At 41.7% G+C, this 19096-nt stretch overlaps 1 protein-coding gene across 1 annotated transcript in view; it reads left to right on the top strand.

Moving 5' to 3' along the window:
- Positions 1–18593, top strand: part of LOC148481518 (pregnancy-specific glycoprotein 22-like) — a 607768-nt gene extending 589175 nt beyond the window's left edge. The window contains exons 4-7 of the mRNA XM_088453301.1: positions 9974–10091; positions 11625–11671; positions 17755–17777; positions 18513–18593. Coding sequence (XP_088309427.1) covers positions 9974–10091; positions 11625–11671; positions 17755–17777; positions 18513–18593 — 269 coding nt within the window. The remainder of the gene's footprint in view (positions 1–9973; positions 10092–11624; positions 11672–17754; positions 17778–18512) is intronic.
- The last annotated feature ends 503 nt before the right edge of the window (positions 18594–19096 follow it).

Genomic DNA, 19096 nt, shown 5'->3' with positions numbered 1-19096 from the left:
TAGGTAAGAAAATAACAAACCTAACAGACGGACATAGCAGAGCTATATATGTACATACTATACATACAGTACTGATGCCGAATGTCACACGAGTGTGTTCCTGCACTTGGAGCCCCGCCAGCCAATGAACGGCTGCTGCTGAAGGAAACAGACCTTTGATTGGCTTTGAATTACTATCTCTGGGCCAATCAGCAGGCTGGCCATTGATAGACGTAGACAGTCACTCACAGTGGGTTGGGTACGGGATCCCGACGGACAGAATGCCAAAGTTCAGAATACTCACAGTGGCACCCCGATAGTCAGAATGCCAACAGACTTTGATAAGTATTCTAACCCTAACCTTCCCCCTAACCCACCTTTCCCGCAGCCTAACCCTAACCCTCCCCCTCTCGCAGCTTAACCTTAACCCTTCCCTCCCACAGCCTAACCCTAACGATGCCCTAAATGCCTAACTTTAAACCTAACTCTAATCCTAACCCTAACCTTAATACTCACTGTTGGGATGTCATCGGTCAAGATCTTGGAGCCGGGATTCAGACTGCTGTCGTGATTTCAGTGCCGGGATTCTGATCACCAGTATCCTGAACGCCTGGATGCTGACTACATCCCCTCACAGCCATTCAGCTGCTTACCAGTAAGGAAATGGTTATGGTAACTGAAGCACATTCAAGTGACTGACTGTAAGTGCCAGATCATGGCCAGATTTAGGGTATGCTAATAGGCTGCAGTCTCGGGGCACCACCACCAGGAAAAAGGATCATATTTTGTTATTACATTACTCCTCGCCGACACCTGGCGGCATCGAATGAAAAATCTCTCTTTGCAATATCCAGTGGCAACTCAGGGCCAGATTCAGACCCGGACGCTAAGCCGCGAGCAAATGCAGCCAAAAGGGACCGGGTATGCAAATGCCGCGATCACACTGTCTGTTGGAAGGACGCCCTCTATGCCTTAGAGAGCGACGGCAGAGTGAACGCAAGCCAGTATAAAGATGCCCACCTTTCTCTCTTAGCACACGTCATCTACAGGAAGTGTGTGACTAATCGGGGACATTGAGAGCCATCGGAGCTGCACGCAGCGCTTGAGGTAGACCCTACCCCACCGCAAGCACAGCGATCAGTGCTGTCTAAAATACAACCAAGTGACTTGTACAATGACGCATCTTTGATAATTATGCACAACCCTAAAACACCGTTTAGACGCCCAGACACGCCGGCGTTCGCAGCACCACTCCCCCGTTCACAAGAACCTTCCCCTGTTACCACCCACAAACGGCGCTGTCACTCAAAGTAGCATCCCGTCTGTGTAATAAGAGTGCACAATTCCTGAGCGCAGTGAGTGACTTGCGCATGCACATATTGATGCATACGCATGCGCGAACATGCAATTATTGGCCATAGCGTGCGTTCACGGCTTAGCATCCGGGTCTGAATCAGATCCTCAGTCCCACATGAATCCGGTGCTGCTGCCTCACATTGACACTGAATGGTGCTCAGCTCTCTGCTTTTATCCCTGATGAACATCATCACGCAGCAACACAGCAATACTGCCAGAAAGGAGCCGTGTAATAGCACCGCAGTTCATGCAAAAAATAAAGAGGAGAGAGAAAAAGGAAGGAAAAGAGAAATAGAGAACCAGAGATAAAATAGTTATTGCAAGAGAGAAGGAGTCACTTAATGGCATATGACAGTCGTTACCAAAATGAGTGCTGTGGCACTCTAATGTTGCCATGGGGCACTTGCAGGAGTGCTATGGGTATGATAGGCAAAACCAATATAGGTGGCTGCCAATCATAAAATATGTGTACAAACAGGAACGCAATCCTGTCTACCATCACATAACTGAACCTCAGGATGACATATAAGTACAATTTACTTCATATAATAATATTTGTTGAATTTCTCATTAAAAATTTTGGCCTAGGGATACCATGAAAACAATGCTGATACTGTACTCTAGGGCACCAAGTTTGGGAACCAATGGCATAAGGTAAGAAAATGGTGGGGTAGAGGAGGCTTAATGATGTGTATGACATTTGTAAAAAGGCCCACATGAACAACTATATACGGGATGGTGTCAGATAGGACCAGGCATGAATAAATAAAAAAATATAGTATGGGGTAAAGAGAATCAGACCCTCTAAAAATAGAAGGAATGTGCAGAAAGAAACAAGCCCAAATGATAAATATAAAGGGGGGGCAGATATATGTAATGGCACTTCACTAACCATTAATATGTGTATTGGCACTAACAAAGCAGCATACTGCATACTAAGCACATGAGAAGAAATGGTCACTGCACTATTATAAAATCCTTCCAGCCCTCATTCTAACCAGCTGCTCCATTCTCCATTCTCTCTGTCTATCTACTCCATCTGTGTCACCCGTCTGTATGCCCAGAGCCGTAACTAAACTTTTTGGTGCCCTGTGCCAGAGAGAGCACCCCATTTTTTAAATATGGACATAAGATAGTGCACTTGAAAAAGGGCCATAGCCTCCTGGGGAAGGGCCAGAGAAGAGATAGGAGAGGCCAGGAGATGCTGGGGATAAAAGAAGAGGAAGCTACAAGTGAGAATGATAATAAACAGGAAAATTGACAGGCCCAAACATCGCACCCTGCCCTGCGGTGCCCTGTGCCATGGCACTGGTCAGACTTCCCTAGCTATGGCCCTTTGTATGCCTCTCCCCATTAGAATGTAAGCTCTTACAAGCAGGGCCCTCTTCCCTTATGTGCCTCTCCTTTCCTTACTTATACTATCATCTACTCCAAACTCCCCACAAGGGCACCTAACACTTGGTTGCTGCTGCTGCTTATTTTGAGTGTTATGATCGCTAATGGTGCAATGTGTATAACCATGTCCTTGTCCTGCATTGTTATGTACTGTAAGTCACTGGTTTCTTGTTCGCTCATTTGTTTATGTACTTTGTTAGGTGCTGCAGAACCCTTGTAGTGCCATATAAATAAATGAATAATAATAATAATAATTATAAATATGTATCTATCAAATTAGCAGTTATGACATGCACATGCTTGCCATAATTATAGTATATAAAAGGTATAAAATCAGCATTTTATATACTCACAGGCAGATCAGTTACCATGAACTAACAAATGTGGTCAATAGATTAGTAAGCCATTAAGTGATGCCATTATGTTGCATATTCAAAGAAAAAGATGTGTAGTGTGGCTAAGTCGCAAGGTCCGTGGCATGATTTGAGCACAGGTGTATGAGGATGAGGACACATCTGTACATAAATCAGGGAAGCAAAAAAAACCCAATACAATAAACAGGGGTAAGGGATGATGGGGAAAAGGGGAACGCAGCACAAGTAAATACAGACAATGTGTTCTCTAAATTATAGAAAATATAATCACATGATGCAATGGTTATGTCTGACAGAGGTGCTCTCAAGAAGTAATAAACTGAGTACAAGGGAAAAAAGAGAAAAGTAACTCCTTTGATTGAGGCACACTGTGTCACATATATTAAAATGTAACTTTTAATTGAATAAATTAAACATTCTTTGTACAAAAAAACACATCATATGGTCATCATGTTTAAACCAAAGAAACTAGAGTGTGATCACACCTAGTATGAGAAATAGGAAGGTATGCAATCATATATCATTTATGTATTTAAGAGATACCATACCCATTCGAATTAGCAGCAAACAAATCAAAGTGTTAGTGCAATCAAGAATGTCCTAGAAATAGCAGCAAAAATTAATACACATATATCTGAAAGATACCATTGATATATAGATTAACAATAAATGAAATGTCAAAGTGCTAAGTGCAAAAATATCCTAAAAATAGCAGCAAAAAAATCCTAAGTGTTGATACACATGAGAATAACAATGAAAGAATACAAGTTTGGTATAAAACAATTCATCCAATCAATATCTTCATTGTGTATATGATCACTAATTATTCCCATGCTATAACTTTGTGGTACCACTATGATTGATGTACAGTGCAAAAATACAAACCTACACAAGTCAAGTAGATGTTGTAGATAAAACTTAAACACAACAATGTCATTTAAATTAATATAAATATGAAAAGAATATGAAACAAATTTGTCAAACAGTTATTAAATCAGAATATTCATTGCATGCATGAACAATGACCATTTCTCATATCATGCATCGTTAATACTATAGGTGCATCAATACAAAGTGCAAAAGTGCATACGTGTGTGAATCACAAGGACATGATGAGACAACCCTCTATATTAGTTAAAAATAGTGTAGAAGGCGAAAATAAAAATAAATTTAAATATAAATGTCAATAATTAATACATAAATCATTGCCTATTTCAATGAATGCAGTGATAACACGGACCTGACAGTTTGGTAATTGACAGAAAATCTGAGATATCCCTCATTATTCAAAAATCATCCCCATGGCAGATCGCAGGAAATTGAAAAGAAAGTATCTGTGCATTTACAGGGAATTGTGGATCTGCTATTGCCAGTCTTACATAAGCATAGGACTGGGAATGAGAGTCCCCGTCCCAAAGCACAGTGAAATATAGAAAGCACTCTCTCTGCTGTCAGTGCAGGCAGTGGGATCCCCCTGTTGCCGCAGTATTGCAGGGTGGGAACAACATAGCTGGCAACTGATGAGAGTCTGGTGAAAGGAGGATAGTACAGAAAATACCTGGTAGCGCAATCAGCGGGGAGAGGAAGAGAAAAATAATGCCTGAGCTGCCGTCCGTGTGATCCAGAGTGCCTGTGTGCACAGGGACTCCCGTCCCCCGACGTGTGTTTCGCCTGAGAGACTTTGTCAAGAGGGCTCACGTGTTGATGTTGTGGCCGGAAATAAATCCCACCGGCTATCTCATGATTGGATAGGATGCTCTGATAGACAGAGTAATCCTCCAATGCCAACTGCGGAAATAATGTTCCAATAGCGCCATAAATCACACATCTGAGGGCTGATTTAGTGTCTATAAAGAAAACATAGCAACACAAACCGTCCCTACTATAATCAATTAATTTACTTAATGTTGACTCATGGAAACAGTACTACACAGCATTATTAAATTTAAGAAAAATATATAAATGAATATTGGTCAGGATTTGATGTTAACAACGAAACCAGATAAGTATGGTATAACTTATGATAAGAGATACTTATTCTAGTAACAAATCAAGGTAAGTATAGTATAACTTATAATCAGAGATAAATGGAAATTACTTAAAAAAGGGGGGGGTTCAGAAAAAGTAATCTCCTCTCATTACAAAAACAGTCCATTTGCATACAATATGCACTGTACAATATGTGAGAAAGATGATAACATTAAAAATTAAAGATTAAATACTGCACTATAGAAACTAATAGATATTATCAGTGTAGATACATAAAAAAAGCCCACATTATTTGATAAAATTAAATTTATACTTAATGTACAAAAATTATTGATGTGTGAAATGAAGAAAATAAAAAATGATCAAGATTAAAAATATGCTAAAAAAATGAATCATTCTGCATGGTGTAAAAATGTGATATGCATAAGTGATAATTTGTAATGGGAAAAGTGAAAATAAATAAATGATGATAAAAGAAGGGAGGTGATAAGAAGTGTGAAGGAGTAGTGTACAGAATTGAAAAACAATAACTCGTGCTCTAATAATAAAATAGTGACAAAAGTGTAAGAAAGTTATCCCAACCTGTTCTTGCTGATTTATATTATTTTACTAAGAGAAAGTGTAGGATGTATGTTGTACTGTACATACATAGCTTCACCATCACTAGGACAAATAATTTAAGGGGCATACACACTAGACGGTTCGCTCCATGAGCGACATCGTTTAGTGTGTCCCCGGCAGGGGTGTGATCAATGTCTTTTTTAAGGTGTCACTGCCAGGGCCATGGAGCAGACTTAAATACCCCCAAACCGGAAATCCCTTTAAATAGGGGGTGTGGTCATCTTTATAAACAATATAACCAAAAAGGTATCTATACTGTATAATATACATTATACATACCTTATATTCTATTACCAGGATTTTCGTGTCCATTATTCTCATGGTCCTTATAAGGATCAAGGAGGTCTTCCTTACTTACTTCCGGGACCACGGCTTGTGTGTTCCATAGTCTGGAAAGCACAGTGTGTCCACCGGAAGTGGTATTACATCTATCACCATCAAGCGTGATGGGACTAGCTCGTCTCATGGTGACGCGACATAACGCTGCGCTCGCTCTGAATCAGGGCCATCCTACCTATCATTGGAGCAGCCTCCTGGCCGCTCGCATAGCTGTGGGTGACCACCCACAGCTTATGCGAGCGGCCAAAAAGATGGTCGTGATGGTCAAGACCATCCATATGAACACCTCCGTCTGGGCAGCCACGCCCCCGGCACGCCCACCAAAGGGGGCGTGCTGTCACTCACCATCGACAGCACGCCCCCTTTGGTGCGAGACCCATAACGACGGCTTGGCCGTCGTTATTCGGGTCTGCGCATGCGCACGACGGAGCCGCCTCCATCGTGCGCATGCGCACTTGGGCACCATCGACCCGCTTGCGAGTGCTCAGCGCTCGCGAGCGGGCCAGAATCAAGCCCAAAATGATTAAACAATGTGATAAATTACATAATAAATAATTACATGTTCCATAAAAACAGATACAAAAATGTTACATCAACATAAAATGAGAATGTTCACTAGTACACTAAAATTCATACAGGAGATGTCAAACGGACAGTATGGGATTTAAATATCTTATAGAAACCATTTTGTTTTGAACTCTAAGGTTAAACCTTTAGGTGTAAAAGTGCCTAAACTGAAGATAGTACTCATCTCTGTCCTGGCTAAGCGTTCTTCCATATTGTTTTCCTCCAATAATTGGGCACCAATTGTATACCACAGAAAGAAATGAACTTAGATGGATTGCATTCATGTTGATCTTTAAAATGTGCTGAAACTCCATGTGTTATAAGGCCCTTTTTAATGTTTCGGAGAAGTTCAGCCATTCTCTCTTTTAGTTTATGCGTAGTCCGCCCTACATATTGTTTGTCACAATCACACCTTAATAAATAAACTACACTTTTGCTGTGACAAGTTATAATGCTATAATTTCAAATTCTTTTTTATTATAACTGGAAATGTATTTTGTAATAACTGAATACGTGCTTTTACAATTTTTGCACATGGGGCACTGGCCACATCGATAAAAACCTTTAGGGGTCTATTTACTAAGCAGTGTTAGGAGACAGAGTGATCAGTGATAAGGTGCCAGCCAATCAGCTCCTAACTGCCATCTCACAGGCTGTGTTTGAAAAATGACAGTTGGGAGCTGATTGGCTGGCACCTTCTCAGTTTTCACTCTGTCTCCTAACACTGCTTAGTAAATTGACCCCTTAGACTTAATAGGCTTAATCATCGGTTGTGTGTCCAGAGAACTCCTCACTATGGGGTAAATTTGCTAAGATGGGAGTTCTATTTAAGAAGTGGAAATGTTGCCCATAGCAACCAATCAGATTCTACTTCTCATTTATCTAACACCTTCTAGTAGATAATACCTAGAATCTGATTGGTTGCTATTGGCAACATCACTTCTTAATAGAACTCCCATCTTAGTAAATTTACCCCTATGTGTTTTCATATATTGTCCGCCTTACGGTAGACAAATTTAGGTTTCTCTTGAAGATACTTAACAATAATGGGATCCTTAAGTAATAGTCCCCAATGTTTCTTTATTATTCTTTCTAGTTCCTGATGTTGGCTACTATACTTAGTATTGAAAGGTATTCTTAAATTATCATCTTTCTTCCATTCTTTTGATCCTATTAGTTCCTGCTGACTGGAAGCTGCATATAATATTTAATATATGGTTTCTCTATTTTCTCCTGTTATGTGATTCAGGGGTCTATGTACTAAAGGGAGAAAAGGGGTAAAAATGCTAAAGGCAGAGAAAATCCCTGTACATACCGCTTCTCAGTATGTACTAAAGGGATTTTCTCTGCCTATAGCCTGCCAGCACTAAGTGCAGGCTACAATATCACACTGGACCTAGGGCACTTAGCGCTGCCATAAACACCTATGTCCCAGGTATTACTAAGAGGAGATGTCATTTACCGTCATCTGACTTCCCCAGCGCTGATATCGCCTCCTGTAGCTGCTGATATCTGCTACTCCTCACTGGAGAAGCAGGACTTCAGCTGTGTCAGGTTGGCCATTTTTAAATAAAGTGTGTTGAAAAAAAAAAAAGTCACTGCTGTTGCTGCTGCTGGCGGCCGGAGCCTGGAGATGGTGAGTCACACACAGGGCTGTCAGGGGAAGGGAGTGTCAGCTGTTACCACTGAGGGGGTGACTAAACGTTCACCCTCCACGGCTGGTCTATTTTTAGTAAGTGCTGCGTTAGCCATCTCCTGCTTCACAGCGGTAGCAGGCGAAGCAGGAGTGGCATTAACGCAGCGTATTAGTAAATAGTCTCCTTAATGATTAATATCATGCAATTGGAAATCTCCTGTAGAGTAATGGTGCATACACACGATCAGATTTTTCCTTCAGATATGAACGATAACGATTTAAAAATCGTTCAGTCGTTCATATCTGAAGGAAAATCGTTCATATCTGACATGCCTGAACGATGGTACGATCAATGATGCGCGTTCCCGTTTGTCAGATAACGATATCTGACATCTGATGTGTTTGCAGTCAGACTTGGATGATTCCATTCATTTTAATGCAGCCAAAAATCGTTCAATCATTCAAATCGTTCAAAACTTTGGTAAAATCGTTCAAATCGTTCAGTCGTTCATCTGACAAATCTGACAAGTCTGACAAATCTGACCGTGTGTACGCTCCATAACACGTATTTTAACCTAGAAGGAAATTGTAGACACCTGGGGGTATATTTACTAAAGTACGGGTTTTTAGAAGTGGAGATGTTGCCCATAGCAGCCAATCAGATTTTAGCTATTATCTTCTAGAAGGTGTTAGATTAATGTTAAGTAGAATCTGATTGGTTGCTATGGGCAATCAACACTTAAATTACTTTCACAATTCATTTGTTTATTGATGAAATTATGTAAAAATGTTTCCGTGGAAGGTAATTAGTGTTTAGGCACTGTACATCAGAGACTCAATACAAACCAGGAAACTAAAGGCTGTTTTTAAGCCTGATGGCTGTTAAATACAGAAGTTGGGGTTCTGAGCCTAACAGAGTCCCAGCTTAGATCACTTTGGGGGTTCCGAGTCCTGACTCGGGTCTTCTCGCAAGTTTGAAACTCGGATCTAAAAAAACTGGATCTTGCGTATTTTGGATTGCATATAAATCGTGATTTCAGGTGCTGTGTGGTGGTCAAAACATGAATGGAAAAGAATGTTAATGAAGTTAATAGTACTATAGGAACAAAAGCAGGTCCAAATTACAAGAGATTAGCTGTTTTTATAATTTTTTAAAGGAATGCAAAACCAAAACCATAACACTTGAGGTTGGTTTTACCAAAACACGACTATGATTTAGAACCAAAATAAGGGGGTCTGCATACATCTGTAGTTGCTATGGGCAACTACTCCCCTGGTCCACTTCTCCACTCTTCACACTGCTTGATACTACAACCCCCTTGAAGGTCTTTAACTGGGGGCTGGGTGATTGACAATTGTAAGGGAATCTATGATTGTTGGAGGAGGTTTGTTGCATGGTGGGTTTTAGAAATGTATATAAGGCAGACTCATTCACTAGACAGGCCTCTTTGTCCCTGACACTCACCCCTTCCTGCCCCCAAAATCTGTGCATGAGATGTTGTATTGTAGTTGCACTTGCCACTAGAACCCCTTTAATATTTACTATACTAGCACCCTATTTCTTGTACTCACCTTCAGTATACAAAGTTTTATACAGTAACACAGATGAAAGGTTTCTACTTGCAGAGCTGTCACCTTATAGCCTAAGATGTTAATTTTATTTGCTCTCAGCTTTTCCTACAAATCTAATTTGTACTGTACTACATTTTTTTTACAGAATTCCCACCTGGCACAAATGTAGGACTTATCATAGGAATTCTGGTTGCAGTTCTGTTAGTGGTGGCTCTTGTTGCTGCATTATATTATCTGTTCATTGTACGTAAACGGCGCAAAAAGTAAGTAACTAACATAAAACAACATCTCAATTCCTAATAGTCAGCTGGAGTAGATAACCTAGGTCCTTGTAGCTCTTGCAGAATTATTGTTGTTTGTTCCTCCTCTATGTTGTTCTTCATTGTACTGTATCTCATTGTTCACTCTATCACAGAAGTTCCCAAATGCGGTCCTCAAGGCTTCTCAACAGTTCAGGTTTTTAGAGCTATCCATGGCTGAGCACAGGTGACTTTATTAGTACCTCAGTCAATTTGATTTAACCACCTGTGCTCAACCATGGATATCTCTAAAACCTGAACTGTTGGGGAGCCTTGAGCACTGCATTTGGGAACCTCTGGTCTATCACCTTTGTCATAGTTACCAAATAGGTCTTTTTTTTTCAAGGTTCAGGGCTGGATTAAGGCTTGTGGTGCCACGGGGTAACTAAGTTGTAGGAGCCCCATCAATACAATTTACACCCCACTGCTACTATGCCCCTAACCCTGCCCCACAGTGCCCCATTTTTGCTACACAGTGCCACCCCACACCTCCCCAGTGCCCCTGAGTACTCACTTCCCATGGCATGGCCAGGCTCCACTTGAATATTTCCAGCTCTGTGCTCTGCCTGCACAATGCATACAGCTCAAAGCATCTCCCGAGTCCCATCATCAGTTTCACAGATGTGATGTGTCACATGAGGCTGATGAGGAGACTCAGGAGCCACTCTCCTCTGTATGTACTGTGCATGCAGAACACATTTGCCCCTGTCCAGGAACCAGGGACGTTCAGTGAGGGTAGGCAGGGGAGGCAGAGAGTTGGTATAAAAATTATTAGAATAATAGAAAGAAGATCTTTATAACATAAACATATTCTTTGTTTACTGTAATAATTTTTTTAGTTAATACTCACCATCTCTGTAAAGCACCCTGGTACTGCAGGGTGACAAGAGATGAAGCAGCAACAGCTCAGCCTCGCTTCTGTATAGTCAGACACTGCTTCAAGAGCTGGGGACGGGGCCAAACCATGGACAGTAAGCTGCACAGAAAGAGAGCTAATAGTGGCATGCCTCTGAATATGTGTCATGTGACCAGGAAGTGCACTGCAGTGTTTAGAGAATGGAGCTCACTCAGCTCAGTCAGCAGAAACAAGAGAAGACACAGTGACGCAGGTAGGAGAATCAATGGATACTGAAACTTAGTGTAGTTAGAGGAGAGTTACAGTGAGGAGGGGGTGAGACAGGCTCCCAGCACCCAGACCCATCTCCATGTGTGCCTCCCCAGCCATTGACCTCACCACACGTGCCAGGAACAGGTGCTGGGCACATGCTCTTGACAATTTTAGGGTCAGACCAACCATGCTCGGTGGCCCCCCTGTGTGTGGGAGACCCAGGGCGACCGCCCTATGTTGCCCCCTCCCTCTCCTCTAGGCCCCTTAATCCAGCCCTACCAAGGATAGTCCCAGGATTTAGATATTCTACCTGGCAAGTCTCTCTTTTTAGTATTGTCACACTGAGGAGTGCATCTATAGTCTTTGATGAAATCACTGCTATTTTTCAGGCCTTCAAGTAACATGAATTCAGTGATGGAAATGCCAACTAGCAATGGTAAGTTGCATCAACCATATCTGTCTTTAGTGTATAAAGTGTAAGACGCCCACAAATGCAGCAATAGCTCAGCCGATATCAGGCAATTCTGCCAATATCATGAATTAGAACATAAAAGGCCTGATTCTGGGTCAGAGGCAATGTCGATGATGGACGCAGCTGAGCATTCTTTTTTATACTGCACATGTGTCTACAGTAAGTGGCAGGGCGCATCCCTCCAGAGCACTTGCGCACAGGCTTGCAGCTGTGATTAAGATGCACAGCCTCAGAAATGTCTATGAAATGTATTTTGCATTCTTGGGCAGTGACTGGAAGGTGACAGGAAGCTGGCTCTGCAGAAGCATGGAGATTGTCAGTCTTCTGGGCGTGTTATGGAAGTGTCGTGAGCATGTTGCAGAAGTTGTTATGTACACAGATGCTTAATCCTTCACACAGGAGACAATACTCTGACAGACAATCTGCTCCTATAGTAGCATGGGGCTGGTACAAGTAACAATGGAGCGACTGACGGTTACATCTACAGACACACCAAGTGGCAGCTCTAAGTGGGCGTATCTGTCCTCACACATGCAGACTCCTGACTGTACACTGGGGAAGGGCTTGTAGCAGTATTTGCATAAAGTCACAGAAGCAATATCGGCAAAAGACGCACAGACGCACACCTGACTTAGAATTAAGCCAGTATATTCACTGATGATTTACCTTCATATAAAATCTTCTTTATCTTATATATTCTTATATATGTATATATTTATTTATTTATTACCAGTTATTTATATGGCACACACATATTCCGCAGCGCTTTACAGAGAATAGTTGGCCATTCACATCAGTCCCTGCCCCAGTGGAGCTTACAATCTATGTTCCCTATCACATGCACACACACATACTAGGGTTAATTTTTGTTTTGAGCTAATTAACCTACCGGTATATTTTTGGAGTGTGGGAGGAAACCAGAGTACCCGGAGGAAACCCACGCAAGCACAGGGAGAATATATAAGCTCCGCACAGTTAGGGCCATGGTGGGAATTGAACCCAGGACCTCAGTGCTGTGAGGCAGTAATGCTAACCATTACACCATCTGTGCTGCCCCACATATATATATATCTCCAGAATATAGTGTGTATTATTCCAACAGTGTTCTTGTCTTCTGCTATATTCTATCATGAGAATGTAAACAAAAAATAAAATAAAAATATATATCTATGTATATATATAGGAAAGCACAATAGTGTATGCTGTTTCAGAATGGGTCCTGCGTAATCGGACCCTGCATGGCATTTAAGGGGTGGTGCAGGGGCAAAGTTGGCCGGCATTTCTGGAAACAGGGGTCATGTCCACCCCATTTTCCGGGAGTGGCTAGGCCAGGTACTGCATTGACGGATGCAGCTTCCTGGCCTCGCAAGCCTGCCAGCCTGAGGAAGCTGAGGTTTACTCAGCTAGCCAACAGCATGGTGCCGATGGTCACAATGGTGATCCCAGCTTGCAACCTCAGTTGCAGGACTGCGATCACAAATGCCGCAGGGGGTGTCATACACCTCCTGCTTCATTTCCATATTAGCAAGAACGGAATTGCAAAGCCTGCCTGCGTGCAGCTTTGCAATGCCATCCGATGCTGAATCACAACCTATGTTATATACAATTGCACTGCTTTGACTCAGTCCAAATATAAGTTGCAAACCCAGTATAGACTCTAGAGCACTTAACACCATTTAAACACCAGAGATGAACATCAGGAGTAAATACCAGAGGCCACCTTTTTGATAAGGTGCTGATAGTGGTGAAATGCGTTAGTCCTACTAACCACTGGACATTTTGTTACAAGCCCACATAGCTATCTTATTGCTCAAACATTTCTGAGAACTGCACCTGCTAACTTGGGGTCATGGAAGAGTCACACGATTTACATCACACTATTACCCATTCCAGTTTACATGGAGGGACTGCTACCACACCAGGAAACTCTTCTTGAGTCCCAACATCCCGCAAGTGAGAGTCAAGTTATCTTCACCTTTGGTAATCTATTCCAAGTACACTCTGCTGTGACTATAGAATAAGGGCTTTTAATATTATAACTATACTAGGATTGATTCAGTCTGGACGTTAGAACCTTTTAATAAATATAAAGAAGTTTCCAAAGATTCAAGGATGTTCTAGCTTATAGACATTTTATTACTTCATGCTGTGTGATTATATACTTATTAAAGATTGTTGCATACATGTATTTATGATTAAATACATTGTTACATTGTGCTGCGACATACTGTAGCAAAAAGTGAAATGCTTCTATCTCCTTCCCACAACATAAGCAGTTACCTAAAGACTTCTGGTAATGCCTCAAACCCCCCACCCCACCCCCACAGCCAGCCACATACTGTATGCCTGACTTCACAATTGTGTGTTTTAATAAGCATCTGCAGAACATATTATGCAAACACCATTTACATTATTATTATTATATTCCAAATATATGTAATTATCCTGTATTTCATGGGAAGACAAAACTACTGCATATCATTAACAAACAGTAAGAATAAGAAAGCAGCCTCTGAGTTCTGCTTCTCAAACATAGGAACATGTGGTATTGTGTAACCTTGTCTGTGATCACAGTGCCGTCCTGTGGAGAAGACAGGTTTGTGTGTCTAACCTATAGGGGAAGAGGATTCATGTTCACTCAGTGTGTTATGATAATGGTATTTTGGAAGCGCAGACCATGAGATGAGGAAGTGGAATGTAGATGTAAATGATGAAAGTTCAACAGAAATTAGTTTGAGGTGATTCCTTCCTGATTTACATCTAGTTTCTGTCATCCGCTTTCTAGAAAAGTGTTTTCTTTAGGTAAGCGAAATGCTAACAGCAAAGCCCAAAAGTGAATGCCCTAATCATGTACAGTACAGCACATAGCTTTTCTTGGGTAAACAGACGTGCCCTAAAGAGAGCCACCAATCACAGACATACCCCTATATTAATAGACTCACCAGTCCAGCTCAGACCTTCCTGATCTGCAAGACAGATAAGCTATTGTTGTTCCCAAGCCCCACTCCCAGCTCCTCCTTCCCTAATCCTTATTCACAATCCCTGCTCTGTGTCCTTACCTACCCTACTTACCCAGCTCTTACCCCATTCATCAAATGTGTTCCATCTCACTGATCTATCCCGTACCCATCCCCTACCACCACCTATACCAGGGGTGGACAATAAGTGGCAAATCCCAGCATGCCTTGCAATAGTTTTAGCATGGCTAAATAGCAAAAATGTGGCAGGGCATGCTGGGATTTGATTCTACAACACCTGGAGGACCGCTTATTGCCCACCCCTAACCTACACCATCACCTACACCACCACCTACACCACCACCTATGCCATTGAACTTACTGTAGATTTCCGTGGTGCTAGCTCCCACTGCATCTGTATACAATCAATTAAAATAGATCAGCTGTAATGGAGTCTGTATAACTTAAGCTATACAAATTAAGGTTCCAATAATGCTATGCAAAGTAGAATTCCCGCCCTCTCATGCCCAACCTGTGTAGCTTACATAGTGCCCTGCCCCTCATCTCTGTACTCCTGCCTATAAGCCTGTTCCCATTCTGCAACTTCCCATTCTGCAAACACGACATCATTATTACACGCTCAGCTCTTAATATTTGCATTAGGCTTACAAAGCCAAAATAAAAATAAACCGGCTGAGTGCCTTTGTGTGGCTAGGCTGGCAAATAATGATTTAGGTTTTTACGTACTGTACTCTACAAGTTCTTACGCAAACTCAGAACAGGGAAGTTACAGGTATGCAAAAAAGTGAAGCAACGCTCATAGCGTTTAATGCAAATGGTGTGAGCTTTCTCAATCTACAGATCACACATTTGTACGGTTTCCCTAGTGTTTAACCCTTACTCCCATAATCTAATTCCAACCTCTCCCTAGTGCCTAACTCTAACCCCCCATAATTTAACCCTTACACTCCTCCTAGTGCCTAACCCTAATCCTCCCATAATCTAACTATAACCTTCCCCTAGAGCCTAACCCTAACCTCCCTACATCTGTAGCCTAACCCTAACTCTCCTCCTTGTATCTAACCCTAGTCCCCTAATCTAACTCTAACCTTACCCTAGAGCCTAACCCTAAACCCCAATAATTTAACTCTAACCTCTCCATAGTGCCTAACCCTAACACCCTATAATCTAACTGTAACCTCTCCCTAGTACCTAACCCTAACCTCCCTGCATCTGTAGCCTAATCCTAACTCTCCTCCTAGTGCATAACCCTAACCCCCCATAATCTAACGCTAACCTTCCCCTAGAGTCTAACCTTTACCCCTCATAATTTAACTCTAACCTCTCCTTAGTGCCCAACCCTAACCCCCCATAAACTAACTCCTTGCGCAAGGTAGTACACAGCACCCTGGCTAAATCAATTTGTGACTCCTCATTTTCCTTAGATCCCCAAGCACGCAAGCCCGTATATAATGGAGGCCTCGTTTATTGATCATCTGTTTTTTGGGACACTGGCACAGCTGAATCAGACTGTGAGGTGTGCCAATTTTTTTTATTTCGACAGGTATCCATTAAGGGACATATATATTGAAATCTTGTGAGATTTTTTTATTTTTTTTTATCTTTACTTTTTAATTATTATTATCTTTCTCCTCTTTTTAAGCCTAATGTGATGTTTGCTACATATTGATACATTGTATTGTATTGTCTGGATGATACATTTTTTATAAGTAAAATAAACATGGTTTATACTGTGACAATTTAGTAACTGTTTCCATTGCGCAGTTCTTTGTATCATATTGGCTATATTATCTTTTTAACCCTCACAGAAGGTTAATTGGACTACAGCATTAGATCCAGTGTGTTTTAATAACTTGGTAGCACCTATTTTCCAAGGGACGTCCCAGCTTTTCAATATTTGTGCCTGGAATTTTTCCATAACTGAGTGAGTGTACATTTCATTTCCCCTTATGCTGCTGACCTGATGCAATTTTCACCAGGGCCGAACTAGGATTTTTGTCACCAGGGGCAAGACAGTAATTTGGCGCCCCCCCTGGTAATTCCCTCTGCAGTAGTGCCCCTATAGTAATGCCCCCTGAGGTAATGCCCCTGTAGTAGTGCCCATATAGTAATGCCCCTGTAGTAGTGCCCATATGATAATGCCCCCATAGTAATGCCCCCATAGCAATGCCCCTGTAGTAGTGCCCATATTGTAATGCCCATATGTTAATACCCCCATAGTAATGCCCCTGTAGTGCCCATGCTCCCATATTAATGCCCTTGTTGTAATGCCCCTGTAGTGTCCATGCTATCATAGTAATGCCCCTGTAGTGCCCATGCCCCCATAGTAATATCCCTGTAGTGCCTTTACAGTAATGCCCTGTAGTGCTCATGCCCCCACAGTAATGCCCCTGTGGTAATGCCTCTGTAGTGCCCATGCCCCAATAGTAAAGCCCCTGTAGTGCTCATGCCCCATTAGTAATGCCCATTATTGCCCATGCCCCATAGTAATGCCCCTGCCCCCATAATAATGCCCCTGTAGTGCAGCTTATTAAAAAAAAAAATACTTACCTTGAACCCTGCTCCTGCATCCAGCATCGCATCCGGTCCGCCGGCTGCTCCTCGGAACTATGGGGGAAACATCATGACGTCTCCCCCATAGTGCCCATGGGGAGAGCCGGAAGCTGGAGTTCGGGAGAGAACTCCAGCCTCCGGCTCCGGCTACACCGCGCCGCTGCAGAGAAGGAGCCGGGCGCCCGCTGGTAATAAATATTACCAGTGGGCGCCCGGCTTGGAGCCTCTCTGCAGAGCCGGGCTGGAGGTCACTGGCACTGGGTACAGCGGCGCACCCGGGGCACGTGCACCTCCAGCCCCCCCCTAGTTGCGGCCCTGCTTTCACTGCCTGTTTTGATTCTATGGGTTTCATACCTCCCAACTACCCAATTTAGGTGGAACAGTTCTAATTTGCTGAGAACAAATGCAGACTCACAAACTCCATTACTGTTGTTTATGGTCTCATTTATGTGAAGAGATAATGTAACAAATAAAATAATGTAATTAATAATTAAATGTACTTTTTTTTCCATTTAGGTCATAGTGGCTCTCCATCTATGGTTAGTAATCACATTACTGTAATTTACTATTATTATTATTATTATTATTATTATTATTATTATTATTATTATTATTATTATAATAGTGGTGTAGATTATTATTATTACCAGTTATTTATATTGCGCACACATATTCCGCAGTGCTTTACAGACAATTTTTGGCCATTCACATCAGTCCTTATCACATATTATATCCCCTATCACATATTATCACATATTATATTACCTATCACATATTATATCCCCTATCACATATTATCACATATTATATTCCCTATCACACTTACACACTAGGGTTATTTTTTTTGTCAAGAGCCAGTGAACCTATCAGTATATATTTGGATTGTGGAAGGAAACCAGAGCACCCAGAAGAAACCCACGCCATCATAGGGAGAATATACAAACTCCACATAGTAAGGCCATTATCATCTAAAGATACCTAGAAATTGAGCAAATGATTTTAAGCATTGCTAAGTAGAGCAGCTTTAACTCAAATAGTTTGAATCATCGCTTTGGGATGACCGTGGCTACATCAGAGCAGTTGATCAGCTTAGAGGACATGTAGAGTAACCAGCACCATATTGGCAAGGTAGGAGCATGTATTAGTGATACTGCTATACAAAAGGAGAAGCACAGCTAGACGTATAGAAGGGCAGACTGCCACCATTATATGTTAGCAAATGACAACCTGGAAAAATCAGACTTTTTCTAACCCGTATTAATATTTTATTACAGGAACAGCCAGAGCTACAATATGCCGATATTGCATTCAAGAACAAAGATCCAGGAAAACAACAGGTGAAGCCCCCTCCCTAACACTTACTTGCCATTGTAATAGTATATAATGGTAATGTTATATTATGTAATATTACGGTAGCTATCGTTATATTATTATTATTATTATCATCATAGTCAGCTTTTAACAGAGTAGCACAAATAGTAATTTTCACTGTTCAGGTTTAACTGCATGAATACAGTATATATGTTCATTTTACATTGTGAGAGGGGCGGCTGTAGGCAGAGGGCTCAGGGCCTGATTCAGAGTTGGGAATAGAGAGAGATATCGCTCAACTGATCATCTTGGTGAAACCATGCTGCACTGCAGGTGGGGCAGATTTAAAATGTGCAGAGAGATTTAGATTTGGGAGGGAGGTGTCCAAACTGATTTCTAAACTGTACAGTAATAAAGCTGTGCAGTATTTGTGGGCTACATGCAAAATCAGCCAGTATTTATCCCACATGTTAAAAATCTATGTATTTACACCCCTTGCATTGCAATATGGTTTGTCCAGGTTCACAGTTAAGTGCTATGTCTCTCT

This window comes from Taudactylus pleione, unplaced genomic scaffold, assembly GCF_031769625.1.
Source record: "Taudactylus pleione unplaced genomic scaffold, aTauple2 ptg000578l, whole genome shotgun sequence".
Lineage (NCBI taxonomy): Eukaryota > Metazoa > Chordata > Amphibia > Anura > Myobatrachidae > Taudactylus > Taudactylus pleione.
Note: the sequence above shows the minus strand (reverse complement) of the source record. Positions and strands in the feature narration are given on the sequence as shown.